Source organism: Haliaeetus albicilla, chromosome 30 (assembly GCF_947461875.1).
Source record: "Haliaeetus albicilla chromosome 30, bHalAlb1.1, whole genome shotgun sequence".
NCBI lineage: Eukaryota > Metazoa > Chordata > Aves > Accipitriformes > Accipitridae > Haliaeetus > Haliaeetus albicilla.
In genome coordinates this window covers 1,549,282-1,567,629 of record NC_091512.1, presented here as the reverse complement: position 1 = coordinate 1,567,629, position 18,348 = coordinate 1,549,282, and the positions used below count along the sequence as shown (strand labels likewise).

At 52.3% G+C, this 18,348-nt stretch overlaps 1 protein-coding gene and 2 non-coding genes across 3 annotated transcripts in view; 2 read left to right on the top strand and 1 right to left on the bottom strand.

The window, feature by feature from the left end:
* The first annotated feature begins 12,327 nt into the window (after positions 1 to 12,327).
* Positions 12,328 to 12,400, top strand: TRNAF-GAA (transfer RNA phenylalanine (anticodon GAA)). The gene has a single exon. It is a non-coding gene; the product is annotated as a tRNA-Phe (tRNA).
* Positions 12,401 to 12,780: 380 nt separating this feature from the next.
* On the top strand, positions 12,781 to 12,852 carry TRNAA-CGC (transfer RNA alanine (anticodon CGC)). The gene has a single exon. It is a non-coding gene; the product is annotated as a tRNA-Ala (tRNA).
* Positions 12,853 to 14,792: 1,940 nt separating this feature from the next.
* Positions 14,793 to 18,348, bottom strand: part of LOC138683026 (scavenger receptor cysteine-rich type 1 protein M130-like) — a 28,982-nt gene continuing 25,426 nt past the window's right edge. Inside the window, 7 exon segments of the mRNA XM_069774547.1 lie at positions 14,793 to 14,849; positions 15,585 to 15,856; positions 16,085 to 16,237; positions 16,447 to 16,530; positions 16,953 to 17,048; positions 17,803 to 17,940; positions 18,228 to 18,263. Coding sequence (XP_069630648.1) covers positions 14,793 to 14,849; positions 15,585 to 15,856; positions 16,085 to 16,237; positions 16,447 to 16,530; positions 16,953 to 17,048; positions 17,803 to 17,940; positions 18,228 to 18,263 — 836 coding nt within the window.

Below are 18,348 nucleotides of genomic sequence, written 5' to 3'. Positions count from 1 at the left end.
CTCCCATAATAGGCCCATGCTTTGTTTTATTACTGTTGTTGTTATTGCTATTTGGGGTTTCATGTTCGTAGACCAATACTTGGACTTCCCGTACTTCATGTGAAGCATGAACCTCCTCTGTCTCACCTGGAGGACCATATAAAAATGTGTCTTTGTAACACTGGGTCCAAGCTGACTCCCTCACAGCATCTCTGTAATAAAAAGGGATCTTCCCTGTGCGCTGCCTGATGATAGGGCTGTTTTTCCAAGCCTCGTGCCAGGAACAGGTCTGAGGTGCTGCACCTCAAAAAGGCCTATTGATCCATGATGTCAAGGGCAAAAAGCTCATTGTCATCTTGTGACCTGCTAGAGGGGTGGATTTAGGACTCACCTGTTGGTGCCTAGTGACAGAGGAGATGATAAATGGTCACTGAGATACAAACCCAGTCCTTTCCCACATGTGACAGGGCAGAAGCCATCCTCCAGGAGGGGAATCTGTAGCTGCCTGGATATCCCAGGGGATCTCCATGGGCAGCGTGTGCCTGGGGTGTGACTGGAGCTCCACAGAGTAAGAGATTGCCCAGGTGGAATCACGCAAAAGTGTTGATTCCAGGTATTCAGAGGGAAAGGAGGACTCTGTAATCACAGGGCAGGCAGTGGGAACCCAGCTGTCACAGGGAAAGGGGGTGGAGAGATGCAAGAGCTGGTTGAGGAGCTCCAGGGCCAGGACTGTCATGCTGCCCTGGGGCATGGGACTGGAGGTGGCAGAGAAGGGGCAAATGCAGTCAGTGTTGGGGATCACCTATCATATGAACACAGAAGAGCCAGAGAGTGAGTGGCCATACAGCCCAACCCTGAGGAAGGACCTTTGCTGCATGGTCACCCCTGTCTTCCTCCAGGTCTCTAGGATACCCAGCTCTACTGCCATTATTAATACAAAGGGAACCAGTTTCCTACCAACACTCATTACACATCAAGTCCCATAGCTCTTGCCACAGCCAGACTCTCAGCCATGCCCATTCTCAGACACCTCTGGCTAGATCAGGTGCTTGTCTCGACAGATGGTGAAAATCTCCATTGACAGAGATCTCACCAGCTGGCCTGGGTCCTTGCTCCACTGTTTGGCTCTGAGGGATTTTTCCAAACCCCGGCTTTCTCAGCCTCTCCTTGTACACAATGTGCTCCAGGCCCCAACCATCCTTCTGGCCTCTGCAACTTTCTCTCCACTCTGTCAGAGTCTTCCTTGTGCTGGTGAGTCCCATACTAGACACAGCAGTCCTGAGGTGGTCGTCCTGTAGTGGGTTAGCCTTGCCCAACACCGAGACCCCCACCCAGCTGCCCAGTCACAACTCCAACTCAAAAGGCCAAAGGGAGAAAATAAGATGGAATAGCTCATAGGTCACGATAAAGACAGGGACATAACTTACTAATTACTGTCACAGGCAAAGAAGAGTTGACTTGGGGAAGACCAATTTAATTTATGCCAAGTAAAAAAGGTTTGGATTGTGAGAAACAATGACAAAACTGTTAAAGTCCATTGTCCTCACACTTCCCCCCAGGCTCAAATTACTCCATTGCTCCAAATTCTTCTACTTGGGAGATCCCAAGGTCAGGGTGAGGTAGGGAAACAGGGAGAGGCAGCTAAAGTCTGCAGGGAAACTGGCACAGGCAGAGGACAGTGTAGGACTGTCTGTGGTGCAAACAGGGCCTTTGTGCGCTGCCCCCCTCCTCCCCACCAACAGAACCGAAGTCCTTGTCATCTCCACGGTGGCTACTGTCTCTTCCACTGAAGCCCTTGTGAGGACACCAGTTCCTTACAGCCCCAGGCCCTTGTTTCCTCCTCACCGACCGCCAAAAGAGCTTGGGAGGTGTCCTACCACTGTCCTTCACTCAGCATCACACCCCCCCACATCAAACTGCTCCCAGGAAGAGCTGTAAGCATCCCATGAAGGAAAGGATCCCCCTTCCCAGGGGAATGGGGGTCAGGGCTTGGCCATCCTGCTTGGAGAAACACATTTAGGCCTTTCACAGCCACCTCCACAATTGATCTTCCACCTGTAACCAGTGCCTCTGACTTCCTGTTTCACCAGCCCCCAAGGACAGCCTCCTTGTCTGGTCATTCCCTCCACGGTCTCTTCAGTGATGTTCCTCAGTGGAGCCCACTAACACCCTCAGAAACTTGGAAGTCTGATGCTGACTTTTACTTCTTGAGACGCTTGTTCAATCTTTCAGGATCTGCAGTTCAGGAACTTGGCACCAGAGGGCTCATTAACATGAAAACTCCCTAACGAGCCAAGGCTCTGTGCAGTATTTTCCTTTAGGTCTTCAATTCTTATGTGGTTAGAGAGATTTCAGGAGTGTAGTCAAAGTGGAAAGATTTCAATACTAAACAATAAGAAAGAATTCTTCCCCCCCACACACTTTTCTTTATTTTTCTGCTCATGCACCATGTGGTGTCAGAAATCCTCAATTCATATTGATCCTCCTAATGGAGTTTGAATGTATACAAAAAGCAAGACCCTTTACGTTTTTAACAATCTCTGGTCATTCTTCATCCCTACCCCCAGCCCCACCTTTTCTCTCAACCACCTGGCACTTACAGCAGCCTTGCTCAAATCTGAGCTTTCTTCACTGAAGTCTGGAGCTGCATGTTTCAGCCCGTGGGCACCAACTGCCTCCTGCTTGGAGGACAAGCTGCACACAGGCATGCAGTGAAGTAATACACTCAGCGGCTGTACATTAAGTCCACGTTACCTCCTCTGAAGTCCATTTTCCACAGCGGACAGCCTTAGATGAACAAAACCCACATTTTTGTGTTAGCAGAGATCCCAGGACCACCCAAAACACTGCCTGCCCTGCACTCTATCTGCCCATATCTGCTCTTTGCACACAGCAAGTCACACATTGAAGTCACGAGCTCCCCTGATTCACGGAGGGGAAAAAAGAGACAAAGTGAATGAAATGCTCTCTTTTGAATAGCCAAACGGGCACTAAGTCCAATATATCTGGGACACAGGAGTGTCTTCAAGCAGACTCTGCAATACCTAGACCCACGCATTTTTCATTCCCTGCAGGGTAAAGTACCTGTGGCTCCATTGTCAGTGAAGGCAGGAATGAGAGTGGGATAGACCTGGCCATACTCCTGGCAAGGTTGGGGTAGACCTGACCTCCTTAGCTGAGCGGGGGGGCTAGACCAGGCCTCCATACTGGCAAGGACGGGGTAGACCTGGCCTCCCTACCGCTAAGGGCGGGGTAGGCATGGCCTCCGTAACCGTGCGGGTGGCTGGGTTGACCTGGCCTCTGTACAAGCAAGGGTGGGGTAGATGTGGCCTCCCTGCTGCACTGGTGGGGTAGACCTGTCCTCCCTAACCGCGCTGGTGAGGTACACCTAGCTGAACTGTGACCGTGGGGTAGACCTGGCCTCCCTAACCGCGCGGGTGGGGTAGACCTGGCCTCCACACCGGCAAGGATCGGGTACACCAGGCCTCCCTAACCACGTGGGCGGGGTAGGCCTGGCCTCCCTATCTGCGCGGCAGGGTAGACCAGGCCTCCCTAACTGCGCAAGCGGTGTAGACCTGGCCTCTCGACTGGCTCTGGTGGGGTAGACCTGGCCTCCCTGCCTGTGCAGAAGGGTTAGACCAGGACTCCCTTCTGGTAAGGGCGGGGTAGACATGGCCTCCCTCCCTGCATGGACGGGGTAGACCTGCCCTCCCTACCCACGTGGGTGGGGTAGACCTGGCCTCTGTACCCATGCGTACGGGGTAGACCAGGCCTCCCTAGTGACAAGGGCAGTGTAGACCTGGCCTCCCTGCCCACATAGAAGGGGTAGACCTGGCCTCCCTTCCCACTCAGGCAGGGTAGTCCTGGCCTGTCTACCGGCAAGTGTTGGGTAGACCTGGCCTCCCTACACACGCGGGTGGGGTAGACCAGGCCTCCCTACCACCAAGGGCGGGGTAGATCTGGCCTCCCTACAGGCAAGGGCGGAGTAGACCTGGCCTCCCTACCCACGTGGGAGTGGTAGACCTGGCCTCCCTACCTGTGTGGGCGGGGTAGAACAGGCCTGCCTGCCAGCAAGCGAGGGGTATACCTGGCCTCCATTCCTGCGTGGAAGGGGCAGACCAGGACTCCATACCCACGCGGGTGAAGTATACCTGGCCTCCCTATCCACGCGGATTGGGTAGACCTGGCCTCCCTGCTGGTGTGGGCGGGGTAGACCTGGCCTCACTACCCACATGGACGGGGTAGACATGGCCTCCCTACCGGCAAGGGCGGGTGTAGAGAAATTCCATGCGGGGACGGATGACAGGACACCAATATGATGATCAAAGTCGCCAGTTTATTGAGCTTAGCTGATCATTTTTATACAAGCAAATTTCTCACAGTCATCCAGATGCAAAGGAATTGTAAAGAAACAGTCTTTAAGGTCAACAACAATCAAAGGCCAGTCTCTGGGGAGTATAGTAGCGGTTGGAATACCAGGCTGTAAGGATCCCATATCTTGCATTACTTTATTCACTGCACGCAAATCTTGCAGTAAACGCCATTTTCCAGATTTTTTCAAAATGGTAAATACAGGAGTGTTCCATGGGCTTGTAGGAGGAACCAAATGCCCTGCTTCCACTTGTTCAGCCACGAGTTGCTCCAAAGCAGCGACCTTTTCCATTGGAAGCAGCCATTGATCAACCCAAACAGGGCTGTCCTTTAACTATTTCAGTTTCAGGGTTGGTCGCTTGTCAATGGCCGCTGCTAAAAATGCGTGGACAATCTAACTCCCCATTGCGCTAAAGCGTCCCGACCTAAAAGCCATACAGTACTATTTAAAACATAAGGCCTTACATGTGCTGTCCTTTTGTCTTCACAGTCTTCAACTGTTACAAAATTCATGCTGATTTGTGTGGATTTCTGGCCTCCAATACCGGTTACCACAGTGTCGATATTTTGTAATTCCCAGTCCCTGAACCATTCTTCCTTTGGAATTATGGTCACATCAGACCCTGCGTCAAGGAGCATACGTTTATGTAGTAGAGATTTTCCCAAAGGCCCACATAAATTAAAATGATGAACGGGTTTGGAAGATCCAATTATTTCTGTGAAAGCCACTAAAGGTGTGTCAGTAGATCCGAATCCTCCGTCCCCTCGTGCAATGTTTCTGACATAGGGGACGCTAGCCTTGAAGGGTACCAGTTGAGCAATCCGGGTTCCAGCCATAATTGTCACAGGAGGAACAAATACTTTCACCATGATTGAAATGTTTCCCGTGAAATCAGCATTGATAACTCCAGGTAAAACAAATATTCCTTGTTTAGAAACAGAAGAGCGTCCTAAAAGCAATCCACCTAGTCCAAGACCTAAAGGCCCGGTAGCATTCGATGGAACAACATGAACTTTATCATCAGTTATTGTGGTGTCAGCGGCTATGGCCAGGTCAACTCCTGCACTTCCTTTTGTGGCTGCCCTGAGTTTTGAAAGACAGCCGGGCACGCCGTCACCCCTGTTTGAGAGGCACTTGATATCTTAGCGCCCCCTCATCCTGGCGCTCATCATTCCGTTTCCCTGATTGTTGAGTGTTAACGGCATTCCGTCTTTTCTAAACCTTGATCGACAGTCGCTGGCTTTGTGTCCGAACTTGTCGCACTTGTTACAGACCCCAGAAAAGTTTGACTGACTGCCGTTAGTTGGTGCTGGCACAGGTCGAGGCTGCCTTGCTATGTGATGAGGGCATGTACGTTTCAAATGCCCCGGTTGACCACACCGATAACATGCTAAAGGGCCTTTGTGTGGGCTGCGGTCTCCTTTTCCCTGTTGCACCATCGGTCGTAATGCTACAGCGAGCCCTGCAGTGTGAGCTTCAGCATGTATTTTAGCTTTCTCTTGTTCTTGTATTAGAGGTAAGCGATTACAAGCATCGATGATATCCACTAATGTAGCTGTATGCGGAAGCGATGCAATGATTTGTCTGCATTTTGTATTTGCATTTTGAATGGCTAAGTCCTTTCCGACTGCAGCTTTTGCTTCAGGGGTTAAGGTGGGCGACGCATCGACAGCAGCTTTTAAACGGTCAAGGAATTTCATGTACGGCTCCTCTTCCCCTTGTATGATTTTAGACTATGACGGAGTTGGTTTCCCCACTTGCGGTACTTCTGAAATAGCTTCCAGAGCTAGTTGTTGTGCCAATTGTAAAATCTCTGGCCTTAATGCCGCCTGAACGGGACCAGTAGCGAACTGTCCCGTGCCAAGTAACATGTCTACGCTGACAAATGCAAGTGGATTTTGTGCCCCAGCATCTAAATTTCTCACCTGGGCTTCTGCTTTCTGTCTCCACTGTTCATGAAACAGCAACCTCTGAGTTGGTTCAAAGAACATTTCCACTGAAACCTTTACATCCGCTGGCACTAAGGTTTGTGCGTTAAAAAATTGTTGTAGCATTTGTTGTACATACTTATTGTCTACTCCATATTGCATAATGGCTTTTTGTAGTTCTCGAACTGTTTTCCAGTCCAAAGGCGCCCATTGTCGCCTTCCTCCTGGTTCAGTAAACACGGGAAATGATCCGACAGTAGGTGGCAGTATTATTCCTTCTATAGTGGCTTGCTCAATAATTCCACGCCAACATTGTCCCGGCAAAAAAGACGGATCCCTGGGTGGTGGTGGTGAAGGTCCTGTCTCGGCTGGTTCCGTGTTTTGTAAGGGTGGCTCTGTTAGACGTCGCATTCCTTTGTATCTATCCTCGTATCTCCATTTAGACCCTTTTCCCTCATCGGGCATTAATTCCCCTTTTTGTACACACAGGTCAATCAATTCCTGCATTTTATCCTTGGGAATTTCTCTTCCGCCTTACCCACCACTTTAGCAAAAGAGTCCATACTCTCTACAATCGCATTTGCTGCTTTTTCATATGCTTTTTTCGTCAACGGTTGCCCACATTTACCCCCGTCTCTTTTTCGCATTTCCTCCAGCAATTCTAACATTGTCTCTTTTTCCTCTAGTATTATAGTAGCCAAATCCTCGTTTGCATTATTGGAATCAGGGTATAGCTGATTTTGAGCTTCCTCAGTATTTTCTGAGTCCCGTTGGGCCCCCCAGTCATCAGAGTCCATGGGCAGAGGAATGTCTTCCGCTCATAATAGCGGCTGACTTGTCTTTTTCACAGAAGTATTTACCATTGCCTGTTCCTCGGGTGTTAATGGGGCCATGGGAACATTGGCGCTATTTCCCCTCCCCCAAAAATTCAGCTCTTCTACAGGGAAAGCCGCAACCAGTGTTTTTTCTTCTAATGGTGGCGCCGTTGGCGGCAGGGGGGGCTTCTGTGCTCCGCATACTGTCTCTGCTGCCGAACAATACGTCGGGGGAGCAGGAGCATTAATAGTTCGAGTTTCTGCCGCTAAAGAATGTTTTAACGCATCCTGAGCAGCAGTTTCCGATGTTATTTGCTGCATCATTTGGAGACACTTTTTCCAACGTGCTGCCAGACGCGCAGCTATTTTATTTCCTCCTTGGACAGACTCCCATATTTCCCTTCCTAAGTTCTCCCAAATAGACAAAGAAAAGAGAGCCTCAGAGTCCTTGAAAAATCCTCTTCTTTGTCCCCACTGTAACAAATCCTCTAACTGGTCCTTTTTAATATCCGTCTCTGTTTTTTCAACCAGCCTCATAAGTGTCTTTATGGCTGCCTTTTCATTCACAGATGCTGCGATACCCATGCCACCTTTTATCACGTAAGCTTACGATTCCTGCCTCTCTCGAGCAGCCCGGCGCTTTTCTTTTAAGCCCACCGGCATTCACGGCAATTTCCCCCGCCTTTTCAGTCGTTAGCATTCCCCTCTTGTTCCTTACCGGATCATGTCGGGGTCACCAGATGTAGAGAAATTCCATGCAGGGATGGATGACAGGACACCAATATGATGATCAAAGTCGCCAGTTTATTGAGCCTAGCTCAATTCTCTAAGTTCCTAAAAAGCTTTGATTGGCTGCTGCATGCAAGCATTTGGTGTCCACACACACAAGCATAAAATGTGATTGGTTATATCGACACTGTTCACGCGTATAAACATAAGATATAGTTGGTTATACTAACTCTGTACACGTGCATAAACATAGGACATAATTGGCTATATTAACTAGAGCATGCAAAACTTGTCTCGGTCTAATTGGTCAAGATAAACTGCCGAATTGAGGTTGTTTGTGCCAAGTTCCCTTTATCGTGGAATGCGCACCTGTGTTTTTCTAATTGGGATCTTTCTTTTTCTGTCTTCTTGTTTATTCTGTTCAAAGCCTTCTAAAGGCGTCTGGAATGCTCTTGCGACCGTGAGCTACTTTCAGGCCCAGTCACTAAGTTCCATGTAGTTCACTCCTACAGTTACCAGATGTTACTAAGCCTTTCTGGCTATTCTCCCATGAGAAGCAGGGAATAGCCCTGGGAATCCTAGCCCAAAACTTGGGACCATATAGAAGGGCAGTGGCGTAGTTCTCCAAACAACTTGATGAAGCAAGTAAACGTTGGCCTAGCTGCTTAAGGGCGGTAGCAGCATTGGTGCTACATATTCAAGAAGCCCGTAAATTTACATTGGGCCAAAAGATTATAGTGTTGATATCTCATACTGTATCTACAGTATTAGAGGTAAAAGGGGGGCACTGGCTCTCACCACAAAGATTCCTTAAATATGGAATGGGATGATGTGGAAATAATGGTTACTAACATTGTCAATCCAGCATCTTTCCTCAGTGAAACCACGGGAGAACCGGTATCACATGACTGCCTGGAAACAATTGAAGCGGTCTATTCCAGCTGACCAGATCTAAAAGAGGAGCCGCTGGAAGATGCTGAAGATTCCTGGTACACAGACAGAAGCAGCTTTGTTCCACAAGGCATCCAAAGAGCAGGGTATGTGGTAACCACTGCAGATCAGGTAAGAGAGTCCAAAGCCCTTGCCCTGAATACCTCAGCACAAAAAGCAGAAATAATAGCTTTAACCCAAGTGTTGGAGCTAGCCAAAGACAAGAAGATTAATATCTGGACGGACTCCAAATACGCTTTTGGGGTAGTCCATACCCATGGAGCCATATGGAAAGAAAGGGGACTCCTATCCACCCAAGGGAAACATATAAAACATGCTGAAGAAATTCTTAAGCTCCTGGAAGCAGTACAGCTGCCCAAAAAAGTGGCTATCATACACTGCAAAGCTCATCAAAAAAGAAATATGGCTCAGGAACTGGGCAATGCTATGGCGGACTGTGAAGCCAAAAAAAGCAGCTGAGAGAGGTGAATTAGAGGTGCAGTCTTTGGTCCCAGACGGTAAAATACAAATTGCTTGTGAACCCAGGTATTCCAAAGAGGATCGGAAATTAGTTGAAGACTTAGGTGGAAAAATAGAGAAGGGTGGGTGGGCAAAGACTCCACAGGGCAAAATAATAATCCCATTTGCATTATTGTGGGCCATAGTTATAGCAGAACACAGAAAATCCCACTGGGGAGCTGAGGCATTGTATAAATACCTAAATCGGTGCATAGTTGCCCGGAACCTCTACTCCACTGTTAAACAAGTGACACAGCAGTGTGAAATATGTTTCCAAATAATCCTAAAGTAAGCCCTAAAGCCCAACCCAGACAAATAGGGAAAGGAAACTATCCAGGGCAGCAGTGGCAAATTGATTTCTCAGAACTCCCAAGAAAAGGGGGGTTCTGATATCTGTTGGTTCTAACAGACACCTTTTCAGGCTGGCCAGAAGCATTCCCTTGCCGAACCAATAAGGTTAGGGAGGTAACTAAAGCACTTCTACAAGAAACAGCACCGAGATTCAGGATTCCTGCAACAATTTCCTCAGATAGAGGACCACATTTTCTTGCAAAAATTGTTCAACAAGTTAGTAAACTCTTGGGAATAGATTGGCAGTTACATACCTCATATAGGCCAAAAGCGAGTGGTCAAGTGGAAAAGATGAATCACTTAATTAAGTTACAGATTGTAAAACTAGGGCAGGAGGCCAGATTATCTTGGCCACAATCATTATCTTTGGCACTCCTGAAGATTAGAACTAAGCCCAGAACTAAAGAAGAGTTGAGCCCTTTTGAGATATTGTACGGGAGGCCCTATATCGTATAGGCGGGAATATCAACTCAGATTGGGGATGAAACATTATCTGAGTATGTAATAAGCCTGCAAAAACAACTTCGGGAGATAGAGAAACTGGTCTTAGGAACCAGAGCCTGAGGTCTTGATGGACCGGTGCATGATATTAAGCCTGGTGATTATGTGTATGTGAAGTCCTTTACAGATCCACCTCTGGAACCGAAGTGGGAGGGCCCCTTCCAGGTGCTGCTGACATCCCATACAGCGATCAAGATGAAAGAACAGACCTCATGGGTACATCACGCCAGAGTGAAGAAAGCCCCTAAGCCACAATGGAAATCGACACCTATGGGACCATTGAAGCGTCTCGTCCAAAAACGATGATAGGGGTTCTTATGACTCTGCTGAGCGGTAACTTAATAAGTGCTTGGGAGTGGCCTTGGACAAATGCTTATTTTAGGTATACGGAAAATGCGGGAAAGGATCTAAAAGGGATGAATTTGGCAACTGTTGTAATACATAATGATGAAACATAATGAACCACTTTTAAAAAGCAAAAGAATTTGCTTAGGGGAAAGAAAAGGGGGGAATTGATACAGGGAAATAACCATCTGCCTTTTGACCACTTAAATGTTTAATAATTCTGTTGGCCCTGTTTGTTCTTTCGAGGCTCGCTTGCTGGGGCCTGGTGCCTGTGGCGTCTGTCAAAGGTTAAGCTTATCAGGGACTGGTATTCCTCAAGGACTGACATGCCAGACAAAGGGAGTGATAAGGGGAACTGCAATGCTAGTCTTCCCACAGAACTTGTTAGGACTTGTTAGAAACTGCTGAAATCACCAAGTAAGAAGAGAGCATGCATGAATGACTAAAGTTCACTAGAGGACAAAAGAAGAAGAGGAAGATAAGACCCCTGAAGAAGTAAATGACCACCGGAGACAGGTCTGAGCCTGTGCAAGATGACATAAACGTTTTAGAATGGCTGACACAAGCTTTTGAACTAAGCCTGCCCCAACTTATACATATGAATATTTTGTATTGTGTGACCCTGTGAATATGTATGCCCTGGTGTAATAAATATCTGGCTGCTTGCTGAGACAGTGTGCAAGCTTTGAGAAGAAATCCCCTTGCACCCCGGTGCTGGAATAAACATGCCTGCTTTATAACTCACTCTCCGAGTTGTAAAGTTTGTTCTGCATGTCAGCAGAGTGGGCCAAAAAACCCTTCTAGATTTCAAAGAGAAGAAATGCCAAGCCCTACCCCTGGGGTGCCCCTAAAAGGCCCTGGGGGTCATGGTGGGCAACAAGCTGCACATGAGTCAGCAGTGAGCCCCTGTGGCCAAGAAGGCCAAGAGCAGCCTGCCTGTATGAAGAGAAGCATGGCCAGGAGATGAGGGGGAGGGATTCTCCCCCTCCATTCACTGCTTGCTAGACCACATGCACAGCCCTGCACTGAGTCTGGGGCCTCCTGCCCCCAGCACAGGAAAGACATTGATCAACGGGAGCAAGTTCAGTGAAGGGGCACCAATACAGTCAGGTGTGGCGGGGTGTGCACGGGGCTGGAGAACTTTCCACCTGAGGAAAGGCTGAGGGAACACTGTTCAGTACGGAGATGAGATGGCTTTGGGAAACTTCATGGGAGCATTTCAGTACCTATCAGGCAGTTAAGAAAACAGAGCCAGGCTCTTCATCGTGGTGCATGGTGGAAAAAGGAGAGGCAAGGGACAAAAGTTGAAAGAATGTTCAGGCAGGAGGTGAGGTCCATGAGGTCATAACCACAAGGTCACTTACGCACTGGAAGAGGTTGCCCTGAGAGGTTGTGCAGTCCCAATCCTTGGAGGTTTTCAAGCCTTCTCTCCCCCTAAATATGGTCTCCAAACGTTGAACAGAACACTCTTGCTCGTGCAAGAAGGAAGCAAAAGCCTAAGGCAGCAGCAAAAGCTCTGCCTCCCCTGGGCCCTCTCTTCCCTATGAGAGAGGTCTTCCACCAACCCCACCCTTCTTCCACCTTCAGCTTTGGCAGCTGCCTGTGCCTGGCCTGCCCACTTGCCTTCACCACTCACCTTTGTAACTGAGGCCCGACACATATCTTGGCACTCCCACTGTAAGCTGGCACCCACCCCACACCTGGAGTCTACCTGGCCATGGAGGCAGGGAGAGGCCAGGTCCCCTCTGCCCGACACTGGGCACAGCTTTTCCCTGGGAATGTCCCCAAGGAGCTCTCTTCGTGTGTGTGTCAGCCTGTGGCCTGGCAGAGGAACTGGGACAAGGGCTGCTGGGGCAGGGCTGAAGTAGCTCAGCTGGGAGAGCGTTAGACTGAAGATCTAAAGGTCCCTGGTTCAACCCCGGGCTTCAGCAACGGTTTTCTCCTGTAGATTTTTGCAGAGACTGCCTGCCTGCCTTCTTCCAGCCTGCCCTGGCCCAACTTGCTCCTTCACCTCTTGCCAGAGCACTGCCCGTGCACTGTAGCTGCAGATCTGCAGGTTAGAATGAGCCTTCCTCTTGCACTGCAAGCCCCCAGCCTTCCCCTGGACAGGACTCTCCATTCAGTGCTTCTTTGGGGTGGTCTCCAGCCATCCCTCCTTCCCTGCTCCACAGCACTTGGCATCTCTCCTTTGCGGGGTCTCTGCAAAGACCCTGTCTCTCTCCTCTTTGCTGTTCTCGATGGTGCACAGACTGTTCCCCTTGTCATAGACACATCACAGGAGAAGAGCGTCTCTCCTACTAGCAGGCATCAAGGGGATGTAGCTCAGTGGAAGAGCGCCCGCTTCGCATGTGGGAGGTCCTGGGTTCAATCCCTGGCATCTCCAGGGGTGGTGCTTTTGCCCTGACTGCCCAGCCTCAGGCAGGTGTGGGCTGGAGCTTGGGCACTGCTCCTCTCCAGGCCCTGTGGGCCTGCCCTGCCCACCAAGGGCTTGGCTGTGAGCTGGGCAGGGCTGTGGGACTCTCAGCTGGAGTCTTCCTTCCACCATCGCCACTGGCTTGAGCAGAGCCTCAGCTCAGGGAACCTGGATCTGCTGAGGTCAGGCATAGCCCTGCAGAGGTGGGACTGGTGGGGCCGGTGCCCACCTCTTGCTCCTGGGGTGTGTGGTGACTCCGTCCACCCTGTGCTGGTAGGATCAGGGAGTCACAGGTCTGTCCACAGCTGTGCACAGGCAGTGAGGGCCAGGAGATGGTGCCTCGGCTGCTCCTCTGGCAATAACCCCCACAATCAAAATGGGGCATGAGACATGGATTCTCACTGCAGGGTGCCCAGCACCCTGGTGAGCCAAAACTGAAAGAAATAAGGCTGTTCTCCTATGGGCTTTAAACAGCCAAGCTCTGCCCAGCATGGGGGTTGCAGTGCTGAGACTTGGGGGTCTCACTGTGACCCCCGCTCAGGCAGGTCCTCGGGAGCTGCAGGAACAACCACAGATTTGGGGTACAGCAACAATCTTGCTTTGCTGCAGAGAATGGACCCAGCCTGCAATGCCAGACTGTTCAGGTCCCCAGATGCCATGAAACAGGCTCTTCCTGCTCAGGCGTGCTGCCCCCCTCAAGCACACACAGGCCTGTGGCTCATCTCCCCCAGGAGGAAGAGGAAAATGTCTGCCAGGTGCCAGAGTAAGGGAGAAATATTACACCTGTGGGAGGGCAGAGCTGGCAGCGAGGTGTCACAGGACAGGCGCTGGGTTCCTCTCCCCAGTCCCCACTTGGAGCACCTTGAGTCTGCATGTCAGTGTCCATACTGTCCATAGCCCCCACCATCCTGTGTTCAGAAGATGACAATCCCCCCTTCTTCTTTACTTCACTTTTATACCTTCTTTCTCTGAGATGCAGGGCTGGAGCTTGCCCCCATGGGAGTTTTCCAGGGGATGGATGTTGTGTTTGCAGTGCCCATGGGGGCACTCATCATCACCATCACCATGGGGGTCTCACCCTGGGAACGCTGCTCTCCCATGGGGTCTGCCAGCAGGAAGGCTCTGGGGTATGGGGCAGAGGGATGTGTGTGCCTGGGCTTCTCCCATATCCCCCCAGGATCACCACAGGGGTGGAGGAGCTCCCAGCAGGGAATGGGGCAATGCTGAAGTGGGAGAGGGTGCTGGTGACAGCCACCTCCTCCCCGCTTCTCCTCTAGGGCCAGATCCTGCTGCTTGCAGCAGTACTGAGCTCCAGCAACTTCCCACATGGAACCCTGCCACAGACAGCCAATGCACCTTCCAGCCCGCAGCAGAGAAGCCTTTTGGGGAAGTGCCGGAGGGGTGTTGAGACCCACCAGCAGGACCAGGGAGGGTGGTTTGGGTTGCCAGGTCCTGCCCAGGTGTCAAACCCTTCTCCCCGCCTGGCTGCTACGTAAGAAGTTTCTCTGCCCATGGGCGCTGGGGCAGGCGAAAGCCACAGCCAAGGGAGAAGGACCCTGGCTAAGCTCCCAGCAGTGCCTCTTTTAGGGGAGGGACACAAAATCTCCTCTGCCATGGAAATGTGCCCACGTGAGGATCCTGCCAGATGAGCCCTTCTCCAGGCCAGGGACTGGACCAAGGCTTCTGGCTGCAGCATACATCTCCTGGGGATCTTTTCTTCATCCCCCCAGCCCTCCAACAGTGCTGGGGGAAAGGTGCCCCCATCACCGTTGCTTCCCTCTCTTCTGTGCCTGCACACAAGTACTGCCCTGACACAAACCCAAACTGACATCCCTGGTGAAGCAGCAGGAGGGCAGGGGTGGGGGCTGGAGGAGAGCAGGAGGAGGGGGTCCCAGGGCTGCTGTGGGGCCTTACAGCCTCTGCTCAGGAAGAAGGCAGCTCAGTGCCTTGACAAGAGTGTTCAGGGTCTGCGAGGGCCCAAGGCAGCAGGAGCAGCCCATGGAGACTGGGGTCCTGGCAGAGCATGAGGAGAGGGAATCCCAGCCCTGTGTATCCCAGAAAGCAGCTCTGCACCTTGTGCTGGGGCAGTGGGGAGCAGAGATGCCTCCTAACCATGGTGGGAGGTAATCCATGGGCCATGTTCCCCCCTGGGGCTGGCTGGGATGTTCAGGGCACTGTGGCCACCTCAGGGCTCACTTCTGTGGGGCCACAGCCCAGGGCTTACCCTGACACGGCAGCTCTGTCATGGCCTCTGCACTGTGGGACCAGCACGGCTCTGGCCCTGCCTGGGGTAAAGAGCAGCTGGGAAACCCTAGGGCGAGGAAATGGGTGCTCAAACTGAGGTGCATCACGGAACCTATCAGAGAGCCATTTTGACTAGAAACTGCCTGTGGCCAGTAGGATGGAAATGTCTCTGTCAGCAGGATTATTCCCCAGGGACCATGGGCTCTCACTGCTTCACAGCCTGACCCCAAGCCTGCTGTCCCTGAGACATGCCCATTTCCCCACTTCCATGACTTTGTTCTCTGCTCCTCCTGACCAGCCTCAGGAAGATGCCCTGACACTTGGGCAGGCAAGCACCAGCTCTGGGTCAAAGCTGAACACAGCTGTTCTATTATGAACAAAGATGAGGCACAGCATAAAAATGGGAATAAAAATAGAGGAAACTCCAGGCGGTTTCTGTTGCCCATGGGACAAGGGACATGGTTCGCTGGTGCTCGCAGCTCTCCCAGCTGCACAGACCTCTTCTCCCTCCTGGCTGCACCCAGCTGCACAGCAGGGATGGGCTCTCATGGCCTTGGGCTCGGGGACTGTTGTGCACAGAGCTCCGGTGTCACAGCCATTGTGTCCTCAGGGGGATGTGCCAGAGACACCTCTTCAGCATCATCATAGCCCATGCTCCCCAGGGACAGGGGCCACGTGTCTCCTTCAGCTCCAGGGACCCCAGCACTTCTCCAGGAGCACAGGCTGGTCCCTGCAAGCAGCAAGGCAGGACAATGCAGCTTGCCCCATGGGGTCTGTAGATCATCTTCCTCCCTGCTCGTCACCACATTCAGCTCCTTCTCCCACCCCTAGTCCCTCCAAGGAAAACTCCCAGGACAGGTTCCCCCTTCCCAGGAGGCTGGGGTCTCAGGACAGCAGTGACTTGGGTGGCACCATGGATGGCACCCCAGGAACCAGCAGTGCTAAATTTCCCTCTCACCTCTGGGTGCATCCCTGGGCTCTGCTCCCTCCTCAGGTTCCCTGGGCATTTCACTCTCTCCCTGCCCAGGGGCAACATCCTCCACGGGATCAGAAACCTCCCTGGCATCATCATAACCATCTGCTGGGTCACCTCTGGGTGGGACAAGAACATCTGAAAAGAGAGGGGAGCTGGTGACAGTCAGAAGATACATCCTGCAGAGCGGAGGACAGGAAGATGTGCAGGGACACAGGTCTGAGACACGGGTATTGGCAGCACCACAGGAGACCCCCATGTCCTCCCCATCTCCAGCGGTGACACGGAGTGACACCTCTGTCCATCACATGTCTTCAGGGAGATCAACTCCTTCTTGCCTCTGTTACCTGCTGCTGATGCCAGACCATCCTCCTCCTCGCTGACCCCAGGGTAGGACTGCAGCTGGGTCAGGGACTCCTCTGAATAGGAGCCTGGAGAGATGCACAGTGGCTACTACAAAGTGAGCCCCACTGACCTGGCTCGTGGTCAGTGCTGCTGGGGAAGGGGGACCCACAGAGCTGGGGCTGCATGGGGAGGAGGGCTGGGAAATCACCCTACCTCCCTGGGGCAAACCCTGTCTCAAAGGTGCTCGCAGAGCTGCCCTAGGACAGCCCTTTCCTTCACTCCACGCATGTCACATGAGGTGCAGGGGCAGGAGGAGAGGGGATGTCCAGCGGGACAGGCAAAGCTGGTTGGGAGAAAGCTCCCCTCCCAGGCCAGGACCTGGATGCTGTCCCCACAGACCACATGGCCCCAGCATCACAATAGGCTGGGGGCTTCAGGGAATCAGCCCTGGGTTCGGGCCAGGGGAAAGGGTCCTGCAGATGTACGTCCAGGGAGGACCCACACCCACCTGAGAGACCAAACCTTGCCTGCTTCTCCCACACTGGGCTGTAACTGATCTCCTCATACACAGCCTCAGGGAACATCTCCTGAGCACTCCTGGAGCCTGGGGACAGAGGTAGGGCTGGCACAAGGACAGGCAGACGGGCAATGGGATCACACTGCGCTCCCTCAAACCTGTTCCTTGGGCCAACCCAGGACTGGCCCGACAGCACAGCCCCACTGCACTGTCCAGGCACAGCTGCCACATCCCCAGTGAGGGCAACATCGCTGCGGAGATTATCTGGGGCAGCGTCACCCTCGCATCATCCCATCAGAGACAGTGCTCATGCCCCTCTGGCCCCAGGGTCATGCACCCCTTGTCTGACCCTGGAGCAGCTCCCATGTTTCCTCTCCACCTGGAGCTTTCCCCTATCTGTCCCACGGGTGTAGAGTAGGGCCCCTGTCCTGCCAGGGGGTGGGCAGAGCTGGGCAGAAGGGACAGCCTGGGTGCCTGACACCACGGGACGGACCCTGCTACCCTGCACTCCTTCCATCATCTCCCTTGTCCCAGAGCACCCCCAGCACTACCCAGAGCACTGCCAGCCTTGGCCATCTCCTTTCTGCCCACATATCTCCCAGCCCCACTCTGCCATTTCTGACATTTCTCTCCTCGCCCCATCGCTACCTCCCCCCACCTCTGGTTTCTCTCCACCCCTTGCTGCTGGTGCCCCACGGCCAGGCAGTCAATGGGATGGTGCATGGGACAGGTGGCAGCACAGAGTCTCATCCCCCCAGCTCTGTCTGTGCCCCACACTGACACCCTGCAGCCCTTCCAGGAGATATCTATCTTCCCCTGGGACCACTGTGGAAAGACCAACCTCTGCGCCCAGCCCTGGTGCTTAGCGCTTGCCCAGCCAGGAGGGCCAGGAGCAGGCAGAGAAGGACCCCCAGGATGATGCAGATGATCATGGGCACTGAGAATCTCCCGCTGCCACTCAGACTGCCCTGGGGGGATTCTGTGTGGGCAAGAATATGGAAAGGCCAGCAGCAGGCCTGGGTGAGGGGGAAAAAGCACCATTCCTGACCCCCATCACACAAGGCAGCAGGGGATGGAGGGCCCCAGGGATGAGCGATGGAGAAGCTGCTACCCTGATGAGTAAATTACAACCTTCCCTAGCCCCCTCACCACTAGACCAGTGCCTTCTCCTGGGAGTTTCACACACCAACAAGGAGCCCCTTCCACCCAGCTGTGGGTCACAGTCTGGCCCTGGGGATACCCAGCCCCGGGGGGAAGACAAGTTACCTGCTTGGGGTGGGGATGCTGCTGTCCTGGGTGTAGCTGCAGAGGAGGAAAAGGAGAGCTGGGCTGAGAGGGTGGGTGTGCGGGTACCAGGGAGCCTCCTCCCCAACACACCGTGTGTGTG